The sequence below is a fragment of the Notamacropus eugenii genome, chromosome 2 (genome assembly GCF_028372415.1).
Source record: "Notamacropus eugenii isolate mMacEug1 chromosome 2, mMacEug1.pri_v2, whole genome shotgun sequence".
Lineage (NCBI taxonomy): Eukaryota > Metazoa > Chordata > Mammalia > Diprotodontia > Macropodidae > Notamacropus > Notamacropus eugenii.
The window spans coordinates 217,974,610-217,998,117 of NC_092873.1; the positions used below are offsets into that span (position 1 = coordinate 217,974,610).

Consider the following 23,508-nt stretch of genomic DNA (forward strand, 5'->3'; position numbering starts at 1 on the left):
AGAAACAGACAAGACAGATACAAGTAAGAAAAATAATGGTGCAAAGTCAATAGCCAGTGAAGCATTTACTGGTTCCAGAGGCACACAAATGAAAGTCATAAACAATGAAACAGACCAGACACTTATGAAGACAAGTATTTACCAGACTAGTGCAAAATAAACAGAAAATAAACACAAAATTAAGCAAATTAATCTGTGTGCACAAAGACCTTACCAGATTGATCCAGGATGAACATAGTCAAGAAAGGAGCCCTGGAGTTTTCCTCAAAAAGAAATGTAAGCCCAATTAAGGGTGATCTGATAATGGAGCAGAGTGAGAACAATGAACTCGCCAAAAGAAACTTGCTGAATACTGTAGAAATTCCAGTGGCACATGTCCAGTGTCACCTATTAATGTCAACAGAATTCTCAGTGCAGTTCAGACTGGACTGGTGTCTAACCTGGTAAAACAGAGCAGTACAAAGGCAGGGGTGATTGGAGTCAAGTGGTGGTTAAATTAGTTTCAGAGTAAGAAAAATACTTGCCATTGAAGCTCTCCTGATTGGGAGAGCTTAATATGTTGAGGTACAGGTACTGGGATGAACTATGACAGAATCATTGCTAGGCCTTGAGTTACTTTTCCTGAAGATTCTGTGGGAACAGTATTGCCCCAAATCTTGGGTATTTTTATTATACTGTGGAGTAGAGAATCAGAGTTTTGTGATAGAGATAGGAACACAATACAAGGAACAGTGACTGTGAACATGTCAAAGACATGATGGATGTGGGGATGGATGTTGGGAATTAGCAGGAGTAAACACAGCTGGTACAGCACCCTTTGGCAGAGGATAAGATAGATCATACAGAGCACAGAGGAATGTTGTTATGCCAAGGTCATGGCATAATCTGCTTCTGGGCCTTAGCTGTGGGAAACAGGGTATCTCCAACATATTTTGACACATTCAATAGACTTCAAATTTCAATTTCTCTTGGTAGTTAAAGGTTTTGTATGCAGGAAGACAAATGTCTCTGTCCTCCCCCCATGATACTCACAGGAATCTTTCCTTTCTGCTCATCCTCAAATTTCAATCTAATATTGGTCTAGATATGAATCTCTGTGGTTATTTAGGTCATCAAATTATTATTGAAGTAATATTGGACATAACTAGTCCAAGTTACATTGATGAATTCTATTTTCTTGGGGATAATCTTGTTGCACTTGGCAACTGGCAACATAATTCTTAGGTTCCTCAAGGTAGCATAGTAGAAAGGCTGTTGACTTCATGCAGAGATGATCTGCTTTCAAATCTTCATCTCCTTACTTCCTATCTTGAAGTGAGTCAAGGGATGGCCCCTTTAATTAGAAAAAAATAATAATAGTCAAGCAGGGAGTGGAAGATGTGCAGGGTTGCTCTTCCAAAGAGAAATAGTTACCATTGACATTCTAAGTTCACTCAAAGCCAAGACGGCCAAAATATAGCCATTAAATAGAGCTTGGGCAGGGACCCAGTGTGGTCAAATCTATGAGCTTCAGAGTGAACTAGGTTTAAGGTTTTGAGAGAGAGAGAGAGAGAGAGAGAGAGAGAGAGAGAGAGAGAGAGAGAGAGAGAGAGAGACTGAGAGACAGAGACAGAGAGACAGAGAGAGACAGAAGGAATGAAGGAAAGAAGGAGTGGAGGAAGGAAAAGGAAGGAAGGAAGGAAGGAAAGAAGAAAAGGAGGGAGGGAAGGAAGGAAGAAAGAAATCTAGCCAGTAAACCCCAAGTTAATTGTGCAGTTTACCAACCATCAAAGCTTACTCCCTTTGGAGAGAAGAAGAGGGAAAGGGAGAGCGAGAGAGAATGAGCCAAGTTCCACAGCTAGCTGAGTCTCCATTCAGGCAACTAGGTCTGTTCCCAGGTTGTGTCCCTCCTTTACTGTTGAAGAAAACCATGACATCAGTGAAATGATAACATGACTTGCAGATGACTTTGTTTTGAGTGAGGGAGGGCTCTGCAAGCTCACCAGCCTCACTTTTTCCTCCAGAACCATCTGGATCCAGTGACCAGATATTCATCAGTATCAATAGAGATGACCCAGCTTCAATTGGAGACCCTGGCCCTTTTTAGGGCATAAATACTGTATGGCCAAAGGCACTTCTCACTTCCCAGTCAGCTTGGGGCACGTTATTCCAAAAGTATTGAATTTTCATGCTGCCTTAAAGAGCATGCATTTCCCCTCTACTGGGTATAACAATGGTCTGTGCTCCTTAAAACCATGCTCATTTTAATCAGGGACTTTTTTTTTTTTATTTCACTCATTTCAGTCATGTCTGACTCTTCATGACCACATAGGGAGTTTTCTTGGCAAAGGTACTAGAATGCTTTACTACTTCTTTCTCCAGCCCATTTGACAAATGAAGAACTGAGACACACATGATTAAGTGACTTGCCCAGTGACACACTACTGGTATATGGGGCCAGATGTGAACTCAGGAAATGAGTCTTCCTGACTCCAGGCCCAGCACTCTGTCCATCACTGCACACCTGGCTGCCCCAGCAACAGGGACTTACTGTCTTCCTATTCCTAAAAATATATGTTCACAGTGGAAATTTTTCACATTCATTTTATATATGTGTGTATGTATATGCATGTATGTATGTATGTAAAATATTCAATATGGTAGTAGAAATGTCAACTGTAGCAATTAGACAAGATAAAGAAATTGAAGGAAGAAGAATAGGCAAAGAAGAAACTAAGTTATCACTTTTTGCAGATGATATGATGATATACTTAGAGAATCCCAGAGACTCAAGTAAAAAACTAATTGAAATAATAAACAACTTTGGCAAAGTTGCAGGTTACAAAATAAACCTGCACAAGTCTTCTGCATTTCTATATATTACTAGCAAAGCCCAACAGCAAGAGATAGAGAGAGAAATCCCATTTGAAGCTCAGGTAGACATATAGAATACTTGGGAGTTTACCTGCCAAAACAAACCCAGGGACTATATGAACACAATTACAAGACACTTTTTGCACAAATAAAGTCAGATTTAAGTAAGTGGAAAAACATCAGTTGCTCATGGGTAGGCTGAGCTAATATAATAAAAATGACAATTCTACCTAAATTAATTTACTTATTTAGTGCCATACCAATTAAACTATCAGATAATTATTTTCTAGAGCTGAATAAAATAATATCAAAATTCATCTGGAAGAACAAAAGTTCCAGAATATCAAGGGGACTAATGAAAAGAAGTGCTATGGAAGGTGGGTTAGCGCTACCAGATCTCAAATTGTACTGTAAAGCAGCAATTATCAAAACCACTTGGTATTGCCTAAGAAACAGAAGGGTAGACAAGTGGAATAGACTTGTCACTCAAGACACAGTAGGCAAGGAATATAGCAACCTCTTGTTTGATAAACCCAAGGACCCCAGCTTCTCGTATAAAAACTCAGTTTGACAAAAATTGCTGGGAAAACCGGATAACAGTGTGGCAGAAACTAGGCATAGACCCATGCCTGACACAGTACACGAGAAAAAAGTCCAAATGGGTACATGATCTAGGTATAAAAATGGATACCATGGACAAACTGGAGGAGCAAGGAATAGGGTATTTATCAGATTTATGGAGAAGGGAAGAATTTTTTACTAAAGAAGAGATAGAAAGCATTTTGAAATGCAAGATGGATAATTTTGATTACATTAAACTGAAAAGTTTTTGCACAGCCAAACCCAATGCAACCAAAATTCAGAGGGATGTAGTAAATTGGGAAAGAATTTTTACAGCTAAGCTCGGGGATAAAGGCCTCATTTCTAGAATATATAGAGAACTGACTCAAATGTACAACTATACAAGTCATTTCCCCATTTATAAATGGTCAAAAGATATGAACAGGCAACTTTCAGAGGAAGAAATTAAAGATATCTATAATCATATGAAAAAATGCTCTAAATCACTTTTGATTAGAGAGATGCAAATCAAAACAACTCTGAGGTACCACATCACCCCTATAGGATTGGCAAACATGACAGAACAGGAAAATGATAAATGTTGGAGAGGATGTGGGAGAGTTGGAACACTGGTTCTTTGTTGGTGGTGAGCTCATCCAACCATTCTAGAGAGAAGTTTGGAACTCTGCCCAAAGGGTTACAAAAATGTGCAGAACCTTTGATCCAGCAATATCGCTACTAGGACTGTATCCTCAAGAGATCATAAAAATGGGAAAGGGTCCCACATGTACAAAAATATTTATAGCAGCACTCTTTGTAGTTACCCAAAACTGGAAATCAAGGGGATGCCCATCAATTGGGGAATGGCTGAATAAATTATGGTATATGAATGTAATGGAGTACTATTGTGCCATAAGAAATGATGAACAAGAAGACTTCAGGGAGACCTGGAAGGACTTGTATGATCTGATGCTGAGTGAAAGGAGCAGAACCAGGAGAACTTTGTGCACAGCAATGACCACAGTGTGTGAACTTTTCTTCTGGTAGACTTGGAACTTCATAATAATGCAAGAACTTAAAAAAAATTTTTTTTCCAATGGTTTTCTAAGGCAAAATGTCTTCCACACTCAGAGAAAGAACTATGGAATTCATTCACAGAATATAGCAGATCGTGTGTGTGTGTGTGTGTGTGTGTGTGTGTGTGTGTGTGTGTGTGTGATATTTTGATTTGTTATATGATTTCTTCCATTTATTTTAGTTAGTCTACATAGTGTGACTACAGTAAAAAGGTATTCAATAGGAAAGTATATGTAGATCCTATCTAGAATTGTATGCCGTCTTGGAGAAGGAGGGGGGTGCTGGTGGGTAGGTGTGGGAGGGTAAAAAATCTAAGTTTTATGGTAGTGATTGTAGAACATCCAAAAAAATAAATAAAAAAATAAAAAAAAAGTTTTTGAGGAGTTATGTGCTAACATGGGCAGGCAATATCTAATAAAGTAAGATTATTGTTTAATAAGGAGAATCTGTTAAAATACTACTACATTTCTGTGTAGATGTATATGTGCTTTTACACATATGTAGTCAAAGTGTCCTAAAATGCAATTTTAAGTTTTAATAGCTACATGTACAAATATATGCACACATCTATATAGCTGTACGTATGCATACATATAAGAACATACCTGCATCTGATAGTTGTGTGTATGCTCATACATATGAGATGTCAGTACATTCACCAGAAATTCAACAATCAAAAAAAGATCCATCTTACAACATAAAATGGATCATTTATGTTCCTATAGAGTAAACAAGTAGAGCAGAGTAAAAAACTAACTAATGCTTATTGGAAAAAAAGTTTCTTCTCCTTGTTCACACCTAAGCCCACAGGGATTGTCTCTTAAGGGTTTTCTGGCACTTCTTAGCCAAGTTCCAGAAAGGTAGTGGTACTTTGGGTATTAATTCAGAGTTGATGACATGAAGAAGGGTAAAGCAATAAAAGGTGACCCTTGAAAGGAGGAATCCTTTAGTATCTCTGAATTTTAAAGAGGAGTTTGTCAGAGGTAGAGAATGAGAGTAATAGAAGGAAATGTAACCAAGCAAGTGAGTATTGATTGTCTTGGTGCTGAATCTTAGCAGACTTATTAAAAGCTTTTTACTTGGTGGTTTTGAGACTAGGGAAAGGAGTTCTATTGAGTTGAACAACCATATTCTGAGTATAACAGAGGATGGGGCTTCACTGTTTACAGGAAAGAGGAAAGTGATCAAATATTTATGTAGTGCCTATTGTGCCAGGCAATGTGTTAAGTAATTTCCAAATATTATCTCAGTAAAATTGATCATATTTTATAATTATATTGTTTTATATTATATATAATTATTATGTAATCATAAAACAAAAATATATAATTATATATTCTAATTATAAATAATAATATAAAAATAAGGATAATACTTGACTTTGTACAGACATGCATTTAATTTCTTTTTTTAAGGAATTTTGGAAATAACAATGGTAACTCTTTTGTGACAAAAAAAGATATAAGCTGAAAGGGAAAAATGATGAGCAGCAGCAACCAGTCCCAGCCTGCAGCTGTACAGCTCTGTTATGAGAACATCAATGGGTCCTGCATTAAAACCTCCTACTCCCCAGCACCCAGAGCCATCCTCTACCTGGCCTTTGGCTCTGGAGCTCTGCTGGCTGTCTTGGGAAACCTCTTGGTCATGATTTCAATCCTTCACTTCAAGCAGCTGCACTCTCCAGCCAACTTTCTTGTTGCCTCCTTGGCTTGTGCTGACTTTTTGGTGGGAGCCACTGTGATGCCTTTTAGCATGGTGAGGTCAGTGGAGAGTTGCTGGTATTTTGGGGAGAATTATTGTAAATTTCATTCTTGTTTTGATTTGTCATTTGGTTATTCATCTATTTTTCACTTATGCTTCATCTCCATTGACAGATACATTGCTGTCACTGACCCTCTGGTCTATCCAACCAAATTCACTCTGTCAGTTTCAGGAATATGCATTGCATTCTCCTGGTTCTTTGCCATTACGTATAGTTTTTCACTTCTTTACACAGGTGCCAATGATGATGGGCTGGAGGAATTAGTAAGTGCCCTAACCTGTGTGGGGGGCTGTCAGATTGCGGTGAATCAAACCTGGGTACTGATAGATTTTCTGGTGTTCTCCACTCCCACTCTGGTCATGGTCATTCTTTATTGTAAGATTTTTCTAGTAGCTAAAGAACAGGCGAGAAAGATAGAAAGTATGAGCAGCAAGACTGAGTCATCCTCAGAGAGTTACAAAGCCAGAGTTTCCAAGAGGGAGAGAAAAGCAGCTAAAACCCTGGGTATTGCAGTGATTGCATTTCTGATTTCATGGTTCCCCTATTATATTGAATCAATAATTGATGCTTTCCTAGGGTTCATCACCCCAACTTATATTTATGAAATTTTAGCTTGGTTTGCCTATTACAACTCAGCCATGAACCCTTTGATCTATGCTTTCTTTTACCCTTGGTTTCGAAGAGCAATTAAACTGATTGTCACTGGGAAAGTCTTCAGAGGGCACTCTTCAACAACAGATTTGTTTTCTGAACAAGCTAAGGTCTTAGATTGAGGAAGTTAAATAGGGGGCAAAATTAAAAATGGAAGAAGCAAATTAGCATGAGATGAAGACATGCTCTCTTCATGCAATCCAAATCCCAGTTTCACGGTTGATATTAAATAAAATCTATTTACCATGCCACATTGCATGTGAATAGTGTTTACCAGCTGTCTTCAAAGTTGTACTCCTGTTCCTGTTTTTTCTCATTTGACATTTGTATTTGTTCACTATTCCTGTCTTTGACCAAAGGGTAAAAGGATTTTTTCTTTTTAAAAAAAGGCATGTATTTTGCCTCTTTCTGATTCCTTCCAAGAACATTTCTGGTATATTTTATGTCTTTTAAAAATTTTAAAAATATTTTCACGTATGATAAATTTCAGTAATTTTCTATTGTGTAGTTAATCATATTTATTTAAATAAGCAACCCTGAAAGGTTTTCAGCTCTATTCTGGATCACAGAAATTTGTTGGTTTTTTTCCTTACTTTCACTTTTATTTCTTTAATTTTTAAAGAAAGAGAAGTGAGGGATAAATGCTATCTACGGCGAAAAATGAAGCTGAACCTCCCTGTGACAGGAGCTCATACAATAACAATGGTTTTTTAGCCCCAAAGTCCTTGGCTTTCTTTACCTTCTAGTGGGCGGGGGGGTGGGGGAGGGCAGCTGTGGTCTCAAGGCCAGATATGGCCCTCTAGGTCTTCAGCTGAGGTTCTTTGTTTAACTTCAAATTTCAATTTTTCAATTCAATTCAAACTTCAACTTCTCTGTAAAGTTTGGATTCATTCAAAGGGCTGCACTTGAGGACCTAGAGGGCCACATGTAACACTGAGGTGGTAGGAGAACTTAGCCCTCCACAGGTTTTTTCTTTGAGTGTAAGTTTTCTTAAACCATTACTTCATTGATAATAATAATCAGAAGTTTTTATATAGTCTATATAGAAGGCACTGTGCAAAGTGCTTTACAAATATTTTCTCATTGGTTTTTCAGAATAACCCTGGTGAAGTAGTCTCTATTATTATTCCCATTTACAGTTGAGGAAACTAAGGCAAACAGAGGTGAAGTGCCTTTCCCAGGATTACAAATGTCTGAGGCTGGATTTGAATTCACATCTTCCCAACCTAAGACCCTTAAATGGATCCCCTAGACCAAGAAGTTGCCTCATTAGCAACATTACATACATATAACATAATATTAACAAATATTGCCAAAAAATCCAATAACAAAATATTACCAGACAAGCAGTTACAGCAGAATCTAATTTGCTTTTACAACTATTTGCTCATTCCATTAACATGAGTGTCCTTTAATCATCTAAAAAAGTGTAAAGTTAATATGTGATAGCACTGATTTTAACATGTTGTTTAGTTATGTCCAACTCTTCTTTATCCATTTGCAGTTCTCTTGGCAAAGATGTTAGAGTGGATTGCCATGTCCTTCTGTAGCTCATTTTACAAATGAGTAACGAATGCAGACAAGGTTAAGTGACTTGTCCAAGGTCACCCAGCCAGTTAAGGGTCTGAGGCCAGATGTGAACTCATGAAGATGAGCCTTCCTGAATCTAGGCAAAGCACTCTATCTATCCACTTTGCCCCCTAGCTGCCCCAATTTTAGGTTGCAATTACCATTACAAATATATGTATATGTACATTCTAGTGTACAGGTACATGCATGCATGAACATATATGTATATACATGTATGTATACATATGTAATGCTGTTGTGAAACGCATGGTATCATATATGTTGCAACTATGTAGGTTATACTTTTTTTTATTACTTACAGTGTAGTCATCAATTCCATAGAATGTCGTTTCCTTTCTCCTTCAGTAAAAAAGTACAGGAAATGTTAAGATTGTTGGTACATTTACTTTAAATCTTCAAGAACAAAATTAAAGATTTATCTGAAAAGAATGTTGATATATTTTAATAATTTTTGCGTATTTTAATGCACAGTAGGCCTATTAGAAAACATGACTGCCTTTGTGTTGTGACTTGTGAAGCAAATATTAAAATGTCAAACTATATCTTGCATACAACTTAGTATTTTGTATCATATCAGTCTTAGATAACCTGGTAGAAACCAAAACCTCCAGCTTGGAAACCTGGGTTTCTACTATAGCTCAGATTATTTATACATGGTCTTACCTATGGTCCAAGGGAAATTTGAAGATTTCTCACACTTTGGTGTTGAACGTTTAGACATAGTTATTAAGTGATCAGAGGATGCCTTCAGTCTTTATTATACTTTCTTGGTTGTATGAAAGGGTTGGGGCCTGCTTACATACCACATTTGGAATATACAGTGGAAATAGAATGATTTTACACCTTAGATTTTTTGCCACATCTTTCTAATTGGCATTTACCTTAAAAAGAATAATCTGGTTAGTGCTATTAGAGTGGATAAAGGGCATATCTGTGAGGAATATAATTCCCTATAGTTTGCAGCTTCCATTGAGAAACCTGAGATAATCTACATTTGTGTTGGAGAGAAAGCCCAATATGCCTACACAGATTGTTCTCTCCTTAAGACTCAACTAGGGAAAATGAAGTAAAACCAAGACATTAAAAAGGAATGTGGAGGATCATAGATTTAGTCCTGGAATGGACCTTAGAGGCCCTCAGATCTAAGGCCCTGATTTTAACAATGAGAAAACTGATGGTTAGAGAGGTTAAGTGACTTGGCCACTAACACAGCTGACAAATGTCTAAAGGAGGATTTGAACTCAAGTCTTCTCAATTCCACATCCAAAGTTCTATACCCTTTGGCATTTAACTGTATGATGGTTCCTGTGTCTGGAGAGTAGGCTCATATTACAAAGGCTTCAGTCTCAAATTGATGTTTCTAAAACCTTCTCATCCAAGTTGTTTACACTACACTCTGTTGTGCTTTTCCCCATTCTAATAACACTGATGCTGAGAAGTCCCCTGCATCTTTGCTGGAGGTAAAGGGTTTAGATTATACTTCTTCATGAAAACAAATGCAAAGTGATTATTCCCTGGGCCATAAAATCATTGTGTTGCTCCCCCCATCTTTACCCAATCTTGGCCTTCTTGGGCCTGAAATACCATAGGGAACTAGAATTTTTAAAAGTACTTTATTGAAGCCATATCGTTCTCCATGGTAGCTGGTTCTCTAATTCCAGCATTCCTTTGTAATACAGGATTTCATATTCTGAAACATCTTTCCCTTCCCATAATACTGATGTTCACAAAACTCACTCCATTCTCCTCTTCCCTACATGTCAGATTTCACTCCAGATGTGTAGAAGTCCATATTTACTAACTATATGATTTCAGATTTGCCTACATGGGTCTCAATTTTTTTTCGATAGTAGATAAGAGAATTGGACAAAGATGAACTCTAAGACACTTTAAGTCGAAGTCTTGTTTATATAGGTTGGATATTTCTAATGCCTCTTACAAGGTGGTATCCTTCATAACAGTGTCCAGTGAATCCAATTGAATTTTTATTTCAAGAGCTGGTCCATTTTCTCTTGTATTCCATGCCATGAAATGCGTACGAAGGTAATGTAGCAATACTTAATGATGCAGTGGATGGATCATCAGTCCTTGAGTCAGGAAGACGCATCTTCTTGAATTCAAATCTGGCCTCAGACACTTACTATCTGTGTGACACTGGGCAAGTCACTTTCCTATTTCTTCGTCTGTAAAATGAACTGGAGAAAGAAATGTCAATGCACTCTAGTTTCTTTGCCAAGCAAACCCCAAATGGAGTCACAAAGTGTCACACATGACTGAAAAAAAAGACTGAACAATATTAAATGATAAAGTAGCACCTTGCAAAACTTTGTAAATATTATGGGGATTATTTCTAAATACTTTGAAGGTAACTGAGCTGTCTACTGCAAAGTTTCCCTCCTTAATTTGTTCTTTCTTTGGCTACTTAAACTGGGAAGTTTAAGCATGTGGTTCAGTGGGGCAGAGTTGTAGACAGTAGTCTGCCACACTCTCTCTTTTACAGTCATCAAAGTCTAGTGGCAAGACAAACATCATGACAACTTGTAATGGTCCTGGATATCTTGGCATCCTTAACATCTGGCTAAGCTCTAAGTGCTCCATAGTGTCTACTTTTGCCACTTTTATGGCTATTGGAACAAATTGTTTTCATCCACTCATTCCCCTGGGTGTAAATCTTCACATGCTTGCAGTAGACATCCCCCTAACTCTCCAATGACTTTGAGAGTGTGAGCCCTGTCAGTTCCCTTCAACCTGGTTTAGCCCATCTGCCAAGATACTGAGGCAATGTGGTACAGTGGAAACAAAAGTGAACTTGAGAGTTTACAGATATGAGTTCAAATCCCAGTTCTGACATTTACAACCTTTTTCATTCTGGGAAATTCACATCACTTCTCTTGGAGATTGAATGAGATTACTCAAATAGTCTCTCATAGATCAATGAACTTCTAAATACATACAAAACAAAAAGAAAATAATAGGTAATTTTAGTGGTCAGGAAGCTTTAACATTTGGGGCAAATTAGGAAATGTTTCATGTTAGAGGTGGTGCTTAAATAAATTTTGAAGCAAAGTCAGGGATTGTGAGATATAGAAGTGAAGAGAAAACTCATTCCATGAATTCTTATAACTTATGTAAAAACCACACATATGGGAAGCTGAATGTCACCTGTGAAAAAACAACACACAAGGTAGATTGCAGTGTGCTTCAAGGGAACAATGTATAGAAAACCAAGATATGTATGCTTGTTCCTGATTGTCCATGGTTTTAAATTCTAAAGAGAGGAATTAGTATCTTATCTAAGAGGCAAAATGAAACCTCTGGAGATGTGATCTTATAATCTGATAAATAAACACAGAAGACTAATTTTGTAATACCTAAGATAATATACATGAAAATATTATTAAAACTGAACTTAACTCTGAATATTTGAAAAGCTGATAACTGTCCTGAAGTGGATAATGAGATATATTTGCTCTTCTCAGCTGGGAATGTTGTGTGTATTAAATGAAGTAGTTAATGTACTGTATGTGTTGCAGCTTAACTGTTTTCCTTCCTTAATAGGGGTAGTTCAAATGTGGAAAGCATGGGAGAAGAAGATTAAACTTACCTGTAAATGACTGTGTCACAGAGATACCTTGTAGAAATAAGCATTTTATGAGTGACTGACTAGGTAGAAAGCATGGCAGAATGGAGATTTCTTTTCATTTTCAACTGTATATGTTTATATTAACAATTCTCTCCTGGACAGTGACACCAACAGCAAAATACAATTGATTCCATGCCTGAATATATAGTGTGAATTGTATTAGAATGAAATGAAGAGAATTTTGCAGAAGTGGATCGTGTTTCTTTTTTCACAATGCATAACAATGTGTGTCATTGGTTTCTTTGGACTTAGAAGGTTCACTTAGTTAAGCGACATCAAACATTTATAGAATTTAGTGTCCGAGGGACCTTATGAGCTCCTGGTCCCATACTCTCACTTCATAAGTGAGGAAACCAGGGTACAAGAAGAAAAATGACTTACCCACTATCACATAAAGTCATCAGTTTTCAAACCTAGAATTGGTATCAAGGATAGCCTTTCCTCTCTGTCACATATATAATAATTTCTTCCTGGAAAAAGTATCATGGCCCTACTACTTTGAAGATTAAATATTTGTATGGATACCACAGACAATAGGCAACAGACAAAATACTCTCTGAGGGATGGAATTAAAGAACATGTACTTCAGTCCTCCAGTTTTAAAGATAAAGATATTGAAGCCAAAGCAATGAAGTTATTTGGTCAAATTTACAAGGTTAATTAGAAACAGACATTGGACCAGAACCCCCTTTTCATGGGGGTTCACTCTTGCCTTACCCAGCTCTGAGGTTCTTCACACTCCTCTCTGATGGTGTTATACAACACCATCCCTCGAAGAACTATACTTTATTTCACTTAATGGCCATGTCATAGCATTCTAGCTAGTACTTTTGATTCCCCAGCTTTCTTTGTTCTAGGACCTCAGTAGAATGAGTATATTAAGTTTCTAGCTATGGGACAATTTTCATCTTCAACCACAATTAACTATTGACATGATATAAGAAGCGGTCTTAAATGATTTGAGAAATGCGCACAGAGAAGTGGGACTTCCAAGGCCTCTTCTCCCACTTATATCATGGGGTAGGAAGATCCTGTTTCTCTGCCTGACCCAAAAATCATTCATTGCTTATGTGACAGAGCATCTCATTTCACTTCTTTGTTCTGGCATGGAATCTGCAGATATACTACCAGACTCTATTGATGTGTTGATTTTGCTGAACTTGCTATCTTAATATTTGTTATATACTTTGAGGTCATGGTTGGCTTGCTAGGATGGCATGTATATGTATGTTTATATGTATGTGTATAGGTACACATAGATATGTATATGAATGTAGATAGTCATGTACAGATACGTGTGTATATATGTGGGCATGGAGGTCATACATACATGCCATTCCCCATGAGACAATGAAATCCATGAAAAAATACATGTGAATAGATGTGCATACATTACAAAATCAAATAGACACAAGATTTCCTACTGATTAAACAGTAGTTCTTCTGATACTGATTTTTAAAAAGATTTCTTTCCTCACTTCATACCTCACACTCTGTGGATACCCTCTTCATTCATTTTTCTATCCTTAAGATTATTAGACAGTTACTCAAAAATTGAGAAAAATCATTTAACTTTCTGTACCATTATCAATACAATATTTGTGTAAAATCCAATTAATCCTCAATTAGTAAGTCCTTAATCTAATTTTGACACCATATTACCAAACATATTACTAAAATTAAAACTCAGAGTGTGAATTTCTATGATAAATAAACTTTGGATGTCAATCACGTATATCTTTATATAGTTCTTTAGACAAAACAGTTATCCTGCTGCATTTTTTCCCAAAATGTTTGATTTCATTTAACAAGAAATCTTTTATATTATATCTTTTTCTTATTACTTTGTCTAATCATATCCCCCTTAGGAGGTTATCATCCCTACATTATAATTTTACCAAAACATAGGTTAAAATTGTAAGGTGCTCATACTTGTATCCTATTATAACTAACACAGAGATGTTCCAGTCTTATTCTATTATCTAAATAGTTCAGCGTTGTACTTACAAAACTTCTTGGTAATAGAAAGATTCTATAATGGGAAAAAGAGGGACATCATATCACTTAGAAAAGGGAAAAACCCCTTTAGCTCTGTTTGATTCTAGGTTTGAGTCATAGCTGTCAGTTCACTATTAACCAGGTGAAGAATTTTCCTCTTCAGCAAGGAATTAGCAGAACGGGGAAACAGAGTCAGAGGACTCTTACCTAGGCTAAGTATGAGGTAATCACCAAAACCTTTCCCAGACACAGACATCCACCTTTAAGCAGTTCTCAGAATGCCAAACGTGTCATTGTCTACTATTGGCTTTATGGCAATTCAGATAACTAGCCCAGTAATCAAAGCACAAAACAATAGTAAATTTACAGTCCTTGGAAGTTTTTCCTTAAAAAATGAAAAATTCACTACCTCAGCTTAGAGCTTAAACATCTTTAAACCATCTAATATACATTCATAATAGCCAAAATTGTCAAATAAAAATCTGCCACTGGAATAAAAGGTATTATTATTTATCATTTTTATTATTATGTTTCATAATTAAAGTATATTTCCTTAAATATTCCACAGTTTTCAAGTATCCGAAGTGGACATTATTTCCCCTCCCCCCCAGAGCCCCTGGGTTGAGAAATGTCTGTTGAATTTCTAGGCAGGGTTGGGCCTAGTAGCCACTTTCTGTTAGTGGCTACACTCTCTGTTGTACACCTTTGCCTAGTAGCTGCCTGGGCCCCCCTCTCTGTTGTGCCCCCTTGGCTAGCAGTACCTAGGAACCCCTGTCAAAACTGTTCTGTGAAAAATGTGTGCTATTGGAACCACAAGGCTGTACTGGGAAGTGCTAAGATGCTTAAAAGGCACACACACCTTTGTTCAGGGCTGCCACCTTTGTGGACAGCCGCCAGCTAATAAAGACGCTCCCAAATTCTCAATTAACTCTTGCCTGTGCTTGTCTCAGTCTGTCCATTTCAGTATCTATTTTTGTCACATCCTTCTAAAAGCCCAATTCATATTTAACAAAATCCACATTGAAAATTGCTTTGTCTAACAGCATTTTTGTTTCACAATTGTCTCTCAAAATTTAAAATATAAGAGAATTTAAAAATACAATACAATTTAGAAATATAAGAATAACACAGACAATAAATTACAGATGACATCAATTGAATTTCTAAATTATAACGTTAGAAAATCATTGATCTTATTAACTTTGCCATTTTAAAACCACTTTGAAGTTATCAGGTATGGAACAATTACATTAAACTAGATAAATAATAATGATGCTTAACATATTCCGGTAACTGTGTTAAGCATGCACACACACCCAATGTGTATTTATACGTATATATGTATGTATGTATCTTTGACCTTACAACAATAGCCATTATTACTTTTATCTTTCCAAATCAGGCAACTGGGATAAACAGTGATAAAATAACTTTCCTAAAATTGCATATCTAACAAGCTTCTACAACTGAAACACAGAAGGGTAGGCTCATCAAGGGCAAAAGCTGACTGGCTCCCCCACCTTATACTTCTATGCTATGCACTGCTATGGACACTGGACTCTCCCAGGCAGCAGCTGGGCAGGGCCTGTCAAGGACTTCCCTGCATTGCAGACACTGGCTGATTGGGCTCTGGGGCAGGGCAGTATGGCTAGGGACTGGGGTGGCTGGCACCAGGGTCTCCCAATTGGTGGTAGTTCCTGATGTCAGGGCTCAAGGAATGCTGGCTGTGGGGCCTGCCCTCCCACACAGTTGCAGGTTCTGGGGTTGGGGAGCTGTTGGGGAAGGATATGTGAAGCCCCTCATGGCTTCTGCCCACTGGGTGGGCAACAACTCAAGTTTCCCCACAATTCTCAAGCTTTCTCTTTCCTTACTGTATTTGGGAGCCTGATCTAGGATGAATGGGATTAACAGAGAGTCATGAGATGTTGAGTGACTAAAGAAATTTATGGTTCAGATTCGCACCTATAATAAGACACATTTGAGAAGAAGAAGCTGGATATTTTATTGATCTACAGAAAAGGCAAATGCATGAACAGTTTAGAGCTATAGCAGAAATAATTAATATAGCCTAATACTAATATAATTATAGCAATATTAATATATATATAAAAGGAAATAGAAAAACATCACCAATTCAGGGAAGCACCAACACCTGAATTTTCTCAGCTGGGGAATCCTGGGATACAGCTTTCAGGGTCTGAATTGGGAGCAAGTAGTCCCAGGCAGAGCATCCTCTCCATGGGTGAGATTCCGAGGACTTACACTAAACAAGGGGATTTTATAAAGATCTAGACAAAGAAGGCTTTTTGCCAACAGCCCTGTGTACCGTTCCAAGCTAGTCGGCACACGGCCATGGGAGTACGGATGTTGGTTTGTCAAGGACATATCATACGGGGGCCACAAGATATAAGTTAATTAATCATATACTGGGAGGACTAGCCAGATCCTCCAAGTATTATCTATGTGTTCCAGGAGTGGCTAGTTCCCAAAACATTAATGCATGGTCAACTCACACATGTTATGTTCCTTGAGAGGTCACCAAAAGGACAGAGTGAACTTTATTCAAGGGATATGGAATATTCCTTCAGAGGTAATGGTCTTTTTAGCAGTCCCTGGACTCATGACTCTAGGGGAGGGGAGTGGGAAAGGCAGGGGGGTGGTTTACTGAATTCCCACCTCCTTTCCCATCTTTTCACAGAACCATATCATGTTGAGTGATTGGGGTTGTAAGCAGTGTCCCTCAATATTTTCAGGGGTGTTTTCTTCTTTTTTATTTCAAAGGACAATACCTCTCCTAATGGCACTGTGGGGACTTGGGGACAATATAGGACAAAAACTGAACAATCACGGATGGATTAATAAGACCTTGCTCTAATTGTTTTTTTTAACTTTTTTCAGTCTGTGTTTTCTGCCAACAATCTTCCTTTCATTGCTCTACATTCTAGAAGAATAAAGGTTTTATCTGGCCAGTTGCTTTAAAAAAATTTTAAAAACCTTTATAAGGTTTAGTCTTCATTTTTTTCCCTTAAATTCTACAGAGTGGTACTTCAAAACTTACTGAGATGTTTCAGAAAGGGGTGAGTTATAGAAATTACTCACTAAGTCTCAGGAGTTTTTTCCTGCAGTCTTAAAATGACTAACTGCCATGCTTCTTAATGATTAATCTCAAAATATTGGGAATCTGTTAAGATGTTTTTAGTACTTCTGCACCTTTAATTATCTAACTTCATTACTGTAATTCCAACCTGAGCAGGGTTGTAACAACAGAGAAAAAAGTGTCCTACAGATTTTTCCTCTTTTCTTAGAATCCAACCTCCCACAGAAAACCTAAAGTGGGAGGAAGTAAAATTCATTAATCTCTCCCAGTGTTCTCTCTAGCTACAAACCTTAGATGTTCTTCTGGCTGACTTAATCTTTTTAATCTTTCAACATACAGAATCAAGCTCACAGCACAAACATGACACAGATATTCTGCAAACAGAGAGAAGCAGACAAGACAGATACAAATAAGAAAAAGAACGGTGCACAGTCCATAGCCAGGCATTCATTTACTGGTTCCAGAAGCACACAAAAATAGTCATAAGCAATGAAACAGACAAGACACTTATGATGAGGCAAATTTACCAGACTAGTGCAAAATAAACAAATAGAAACTAGGCCCAAAATTAAGCAAATTAAACTATGTGCAAAAAGAGCTTCCCAAGATTAAGGAAAGAAGGAAAAAAGAAAAAAAGAAGGAAAGAAAAAAGAAGAGGATGGAGGAAAAGAGAGAGAAGAAGGAAGGAGAAGGAAAGAGAGAGGGAGTGAAGGATGAGGGGAAGGAAGGAAGGAAGAAAGGAAGGAAGGAAGGAAGGAAGAAAGGAAGGAAGGAAAAAAAAGGAAGGAAACTCTCATTATGTTTACTACATGCCAGATACCGTGCTAAGCACCTCATAAATATTAACTCATTTGATCCTCTCAGCAAGATATTGAGAGATAGATGCTGTCTTTCCACCCATTTTACAGTTAAATAAACTTATTTTGACAGTAGTTAAGTGACTTAGCAGGGGTCATGCAGCTAGTCAATGTCTGATGTTGGATCTGACCTCAATTCTTTACTCCAAGTTCAGTGCTATATCCATTGAGCAACCTATCTGCCTCTAGATAGAAACCAATAGTATGAAAATATTTAACAAGATATGTTAATTTAAATAGTTCCTAGAACTCAGATTAAGTCCACTACAGTGACCTCTGAATTATCTAACATCATGATGTTTTTCAGTTCCCCTGGGTTCAATTATAATCTCTCCCAGTTTCTTTTCCTGTTGTGGAGTCTCTATTCCTAGATCTGTATATCCAACCCTAATCTCCATCCAAATCTTTAGTTCTACATCCAATAGCCTTTTGTACATCTAAAATCTCACATCCTTCAGGCAACTTAAGATCACTGTATTAAAAAAAAATGAGTATATTATTTTCTATCCAACCTTTCTCTGCTTCCAAACATTCCTATTACTAGGAACATACCACCATCCTCCCATTCACCATGGCTCCCAACATCAGAATCATGCTGGGTTTTTTTCACTCAATGCACATAGCCAATCTTGCCAAGCATTATCCTTTCTTCCTTCTTATGTCATCTTCTCAACATTCACACAGCTACCACTTGTGGAGTTCTCAACATTTCACTCTTAGATTATTATTATTGTTTCAGTGGTTTCCCTATATCAGGTTTCTCTGTACTCCAATCTGTCCTCCACTAAACTGCCAGATTTCCAAAATAGCTGACTTGACCATGGCCTGCCCCTACTTGATAAATACCAATGGCTCCTTATTACCTCTGGGATCAAATGCACAATTCTCTGTTTGGTATTTTAAGCCTTTCATGATCTGGCATCTTCATGCCTTTGCATTCTTTGTGTACTTTACTTCCATGTACTCACCTCTAGGACCCAGTAACTCAGGCATTCTTGCTGTTCCCCACCCTTGACACTCCATCCCTTGACTGGATCTTTGACTTGTGATTGTTTCCCACACCTGGAATTTTTCTCCTTCTTAACCTTAGATTCTTTGGCTCCTTCAAGACTCATCTCAAATCCCACCTTCCACAGGAGCCTCTGGTGTCTCCTATGTCCCACCTTGCTAGTGCCTTCTGTCTGAGATTACCTTCTATTTGCATTATAGGCAGGGTATCCCCAAAGTTTTAGGACAGTTTTAAGCAATTAAACCTTAAAACTGCTCTAAGGATTCTGACTAATATTTATTTCATGTGTTTATATTATTTACATGGTATCTCCCTATTAGAGGTGAGCTACTGTAGTCTAGGAGATCATTGGTTTACTTTTGGTTTTTTATCCCTGGGGTTTACTGCAATGTCAGCACATAATAAGCCTTTATTGCCTTCTACTTGACTAAGTGTTCCATCCCTGAGTCCTTGCTACTCCAGTGGAAGAGAACTCACTCTATCCCAACATAGAGCATTCTATTTTCATATGTGCTTTTATCTTCATTGAGTACCATTGTTCCTGGAATATAGTAGATGCTTAATAAATATTTATTAATTAAGACATTTTCCTACTGCTTTCTCTTGAGTGCGCGGTTGGAAGAGATTAAAGTGTAAAGAAATGGTAACAGTTGGCCTTTATACAGAGCTTTCAGGGTGGGAAAGTACTATACATGTTTTCTCATTTGATTCTCACAACATTATGAGGGGAAAAATAGCATTCACTACATGTTAATTGTCCAACAAGGTTATACGACATCTGCGTTATCCATAGGAGGCACTTTATTGGTGCCATCAGCTCAGTGTTGAGTCCAAAGAAAAAAGTGTTCTTTGTTTTTGTCGTTTGTCTTTGGCTCCTGAAGAGGACTAATGACATCAGGTTGGTGATGTCTTGACTTGCAAGTGAATTGGATTTAAGTGAGACCAGGTTGTGCAAAGTCATCAGCCTCACTCTCTCCTCCTTCCATTGAGTCCAGTGGAAAGACATAGGTGAGGATGACTGACAGTGGCCCAAGAGGCAGTGGGGGATTTGGCTTTTTTTAAGATCAGATCCTTCCCAGGTCTTAGTTTGTCTGAGGCAATGTTCATTTCATGAGTAAAGTTAAGTAGGAATTGAGGCAAAAGATGGCATCAACTGACTTGTGTTGTAGGCATGAGAAAGACCTTTCCTAAGAGGCTACAGTATCCTCTTTAGTACTTAGTAGGCACTCAGCTTGCAGCCCATAACTGTTTCTCCTCTGCCAAGATCAAATAACAATCTTCCTAAGCAGCTTTCATTACTGTCTTGTTACCTAGATATACATTATTTGAGGGTGGAAAATGCATTATGCAGAAAATGTTAAAACATGAAATCTGCTTTCTACCTAGCTCAGTTCTCCTGCCCTGTCTGAATTTTTCATCTTCAAATCACTTTTAATTTTATTTGTCAATTCAGAATTTAAATGTGACTACATTTTATATATATACATATATATGTACATGTATATACACATATATGTACATATACATACACACACATATATATACACACATACATACATACATATACATATATACACATACAAAATGGGACAGATTTCAGCTCTGGAAAATGAGTCTTCCTGACTCCAGCCCCATCAGTCTATCAGTTTAGCACACCTAGCTTCCCAAAAGACATGGGTTTTTTATCTCTCTCTTCATAATGTGAATCTTATAACTATTAGTTTACTGTATACATAGAGAAGGTATCTAATTATTTATAATTAATGCAGAGAGAGGCAGCATGACATAGATTAAAACTTGGTCTTGGAGTAAGGACCTTGACTTAGGGTCTTGGGATCTTCTCCCACCCAAGACAATTGATATACTTGTGACCAAGGACATTTCACATACTCTCTCAGTGCCCTGAAACAACTCTCAAGGATTATAAAGGACAGTCAAGTTGTCAGCTATGATTAGTGGAGAGATTTTCCATACCATCAGTTCTCTACAGCCTTGACAGGACAGGTAGGTACAGCCTAGGGATGTATGAGGTGGTTGAAGATACTTAAATCCTATGGTGTCTTCTTCAGGGCTGTCCATCCACCTTTGATTTCCACCTGCCACCCAATTCTCATGTATGGATCTAAGAAGCTGTAGCATGTACAGCAGCCAATCCTGGATAAAACTGTCTTGGTAGACAAGCTAATGAATTTGAGGATAGCCTACAACCCTCAAACTCATCAGTGAGTTATGGTATATCTACTTCAAACACTTGAAGACTTCTCACCCCTACCCCCAGACTCACAGAATGGGCAGATGAAAACCATTTGTTCTAACAGACATGAAGGCAGCTGAGCAGTTGCTGTAGAATGCTTAGAGCTTGGTCAGATGTTGAAGGTGCCAAACCATTGTCAGTCTGCCTTTGGTCCTGTTACTGGACTTTGATGACTTTGGAAGAGAGAATGAGGCTGATGACTTTTTGTAACTCTGACTCACTTAATTCCAATTTATCAACGGATCAAGACATTTCTTCCCCTCCACCCCCATTATCATTGGTCCTCTTCAAAAATGAAGCATAACCAGCAGGTGTAGTCCCTTCTAGCCCCAACTAATTGCAGTTGTTGAGTAGATACATCTGGACAGAATGTAGTTTGGAAGGAGGCACCACTGTGAAGTCTTATTCCAATTTGGGTTCACATCTTATAAACGAGTTGGGGAATTCTTTATGTCTCACAGAAACTCACCAACAAGGTCAAATGTTGATTTGGATTTCAAGGTATTACTTAATCCTAACATCTTGTTTTATTTCCTTCATGATGCACATACATGCCTTACATGAACAGATGAGGGTGTATGTGTGGACATGTTCTGTATATATACAGTATATGCGTGTAAATATATCTATATGTTATATGTAATGTAAATATTTGTATAATGCATGTATATAGCGTATCCCAAAAGTTTTTGTATAATCTTAAGGAATTAAAAGGTTAAAACTGCACAAATACTTTTGTGACACCCTGTATATGAAGGGGTAGCATTGACTAGTAGAAGGAAGATTTGTTTTATAATTGTGAAGCCCTGAGTTCGAACACATGCTGGCTCATGAGAAGGTTTGTTTTTAACCTCTCAGTGACCTCCCTAATGCTTCCCCCAGAACTCTATAACACCGTAAGTTACAGAGTAGTTGCCAGTTTGCTTTGTAGAAATATATTTCCATGGTACAGGTTTCTCACACTGATAAAATATATACGTGTTTCTAACACATACATATGTATAGTGTAATATGTATTCCGTCATTCCAATAAAATTGCCCTCTGATGCCGCAGCATAATATGGAAATGACCAAGTATTTTCCAATATTCTGCCAAAGAGTCCAACTATATTCAGGAAGACTGAAGCTAAAAAAGACAACTTAAGTATGCATTAATTACTTGTTTGTTTGTGGTTTGGGGAATCAGTTAACAAAGGAAAAAATTCTAAAAACTTATTGAAGAGTTATGCTCTAACATGGGCTGCCAATACCTATAAAAGTAGAGATTTTTTTTAATGACTAGGAGAAAGTGTTAAAAGATACCTATAAATGTATCTCTATGTGTATATTTATACATATATGTATGTATACATTTTTACGTGGTTGTAGTGAAAGCATCCTGAAAGAAAATGCCATTTTAACCGTTAATAGCTACATATGAATATGCAAATCTTAAAAAATAAGATGGATAATTTATGTTCCTATAGAGTAAACAGGTATAGCAGGATAAATTTCTTACTAATGGTTATTGGAGAAAAGTTTCTTCTCCTTGTTCACACTTAATCTCAGAGGGGTTGTCTCTTAGGGGTTTTCTGGTACTTTGTGGCTGAGTTCCAGAAGGCTTGTGGTACTTTGGGCATTGACTCAGAGATGATGACATGACAAAGGGCAAAGTAATAAAAGGACCATTGAATTGAAAGATCCCTAAGTATCTCACTGAACTTTGCAGAGGAGCTTGTCAAAGGTACAGAATGAGAGGATTAATGCGAACTGTTACCAAGCACATAAAGACTAATTGTCTTGGTGCTGATACTTAGTAGACCTATTGAAGTTTTTTGGGTTTTTTTTTTTTTTTTAGTGGTTTTTAGATTAGGAGAAACAGTTTTACTGAGTTAAATGAATATATTCTGGGTATAACAAAGGATGAGGGAGTCAGTGTTTGTAGGAAAGGGGGAAGGCATTAAGCATTTATATAATGTAAATTGTGCCAGGCAATGTGTTAAGTATTTTGCAAATGTCATCTCACAGAAATGGATTATAATTCATGAAGGATAATACTTTACTTTGTACAAATATGCATTTTATTTACTTTTCTTTCCAGGAAAATTGGAAATGTCAAAGATAATTTTCTGTGATTACCAGGAAAAACAAAGGTACCCAAAAGCTGAGAGAGAAGA

The 23,508-nt window shown here is 37.4% G+C and overlaps 1 protein-coding gene across 1 annotated transcript; it reads left to right on the plus strand.

The window, feature by feature from the left end:
- The first annotated feature begins 5,970 nt into the window (after positions 1-5,970).
- On the plus strand, positions 5,971-7,026 carry LOC140526816 (trace amine-associated receptor 7a-like). Its single transcript, XM_072643357.1, has one exon. The coding sequence runs from the start codon at positions 5,971-5,973 to the stop codon at positions 7,024-7,026; it is 1,056 nt and encodes a 351-aa protein (XP_072499458.1).
- The last annotated feature ends 16,482 nt before the right edge of the window (positions 7,027-23,508 follow it).

Bases quoted from the DNA above. Each gene is read 5' to 3' on its own strand.
- LOC140526816 (XM_072643357.1), top strand. From the start codon at position 5,971: ATGATGAGCAGCAGCAACCAGTCCCAGCCTGCAGCTGTACAGCTCTGT.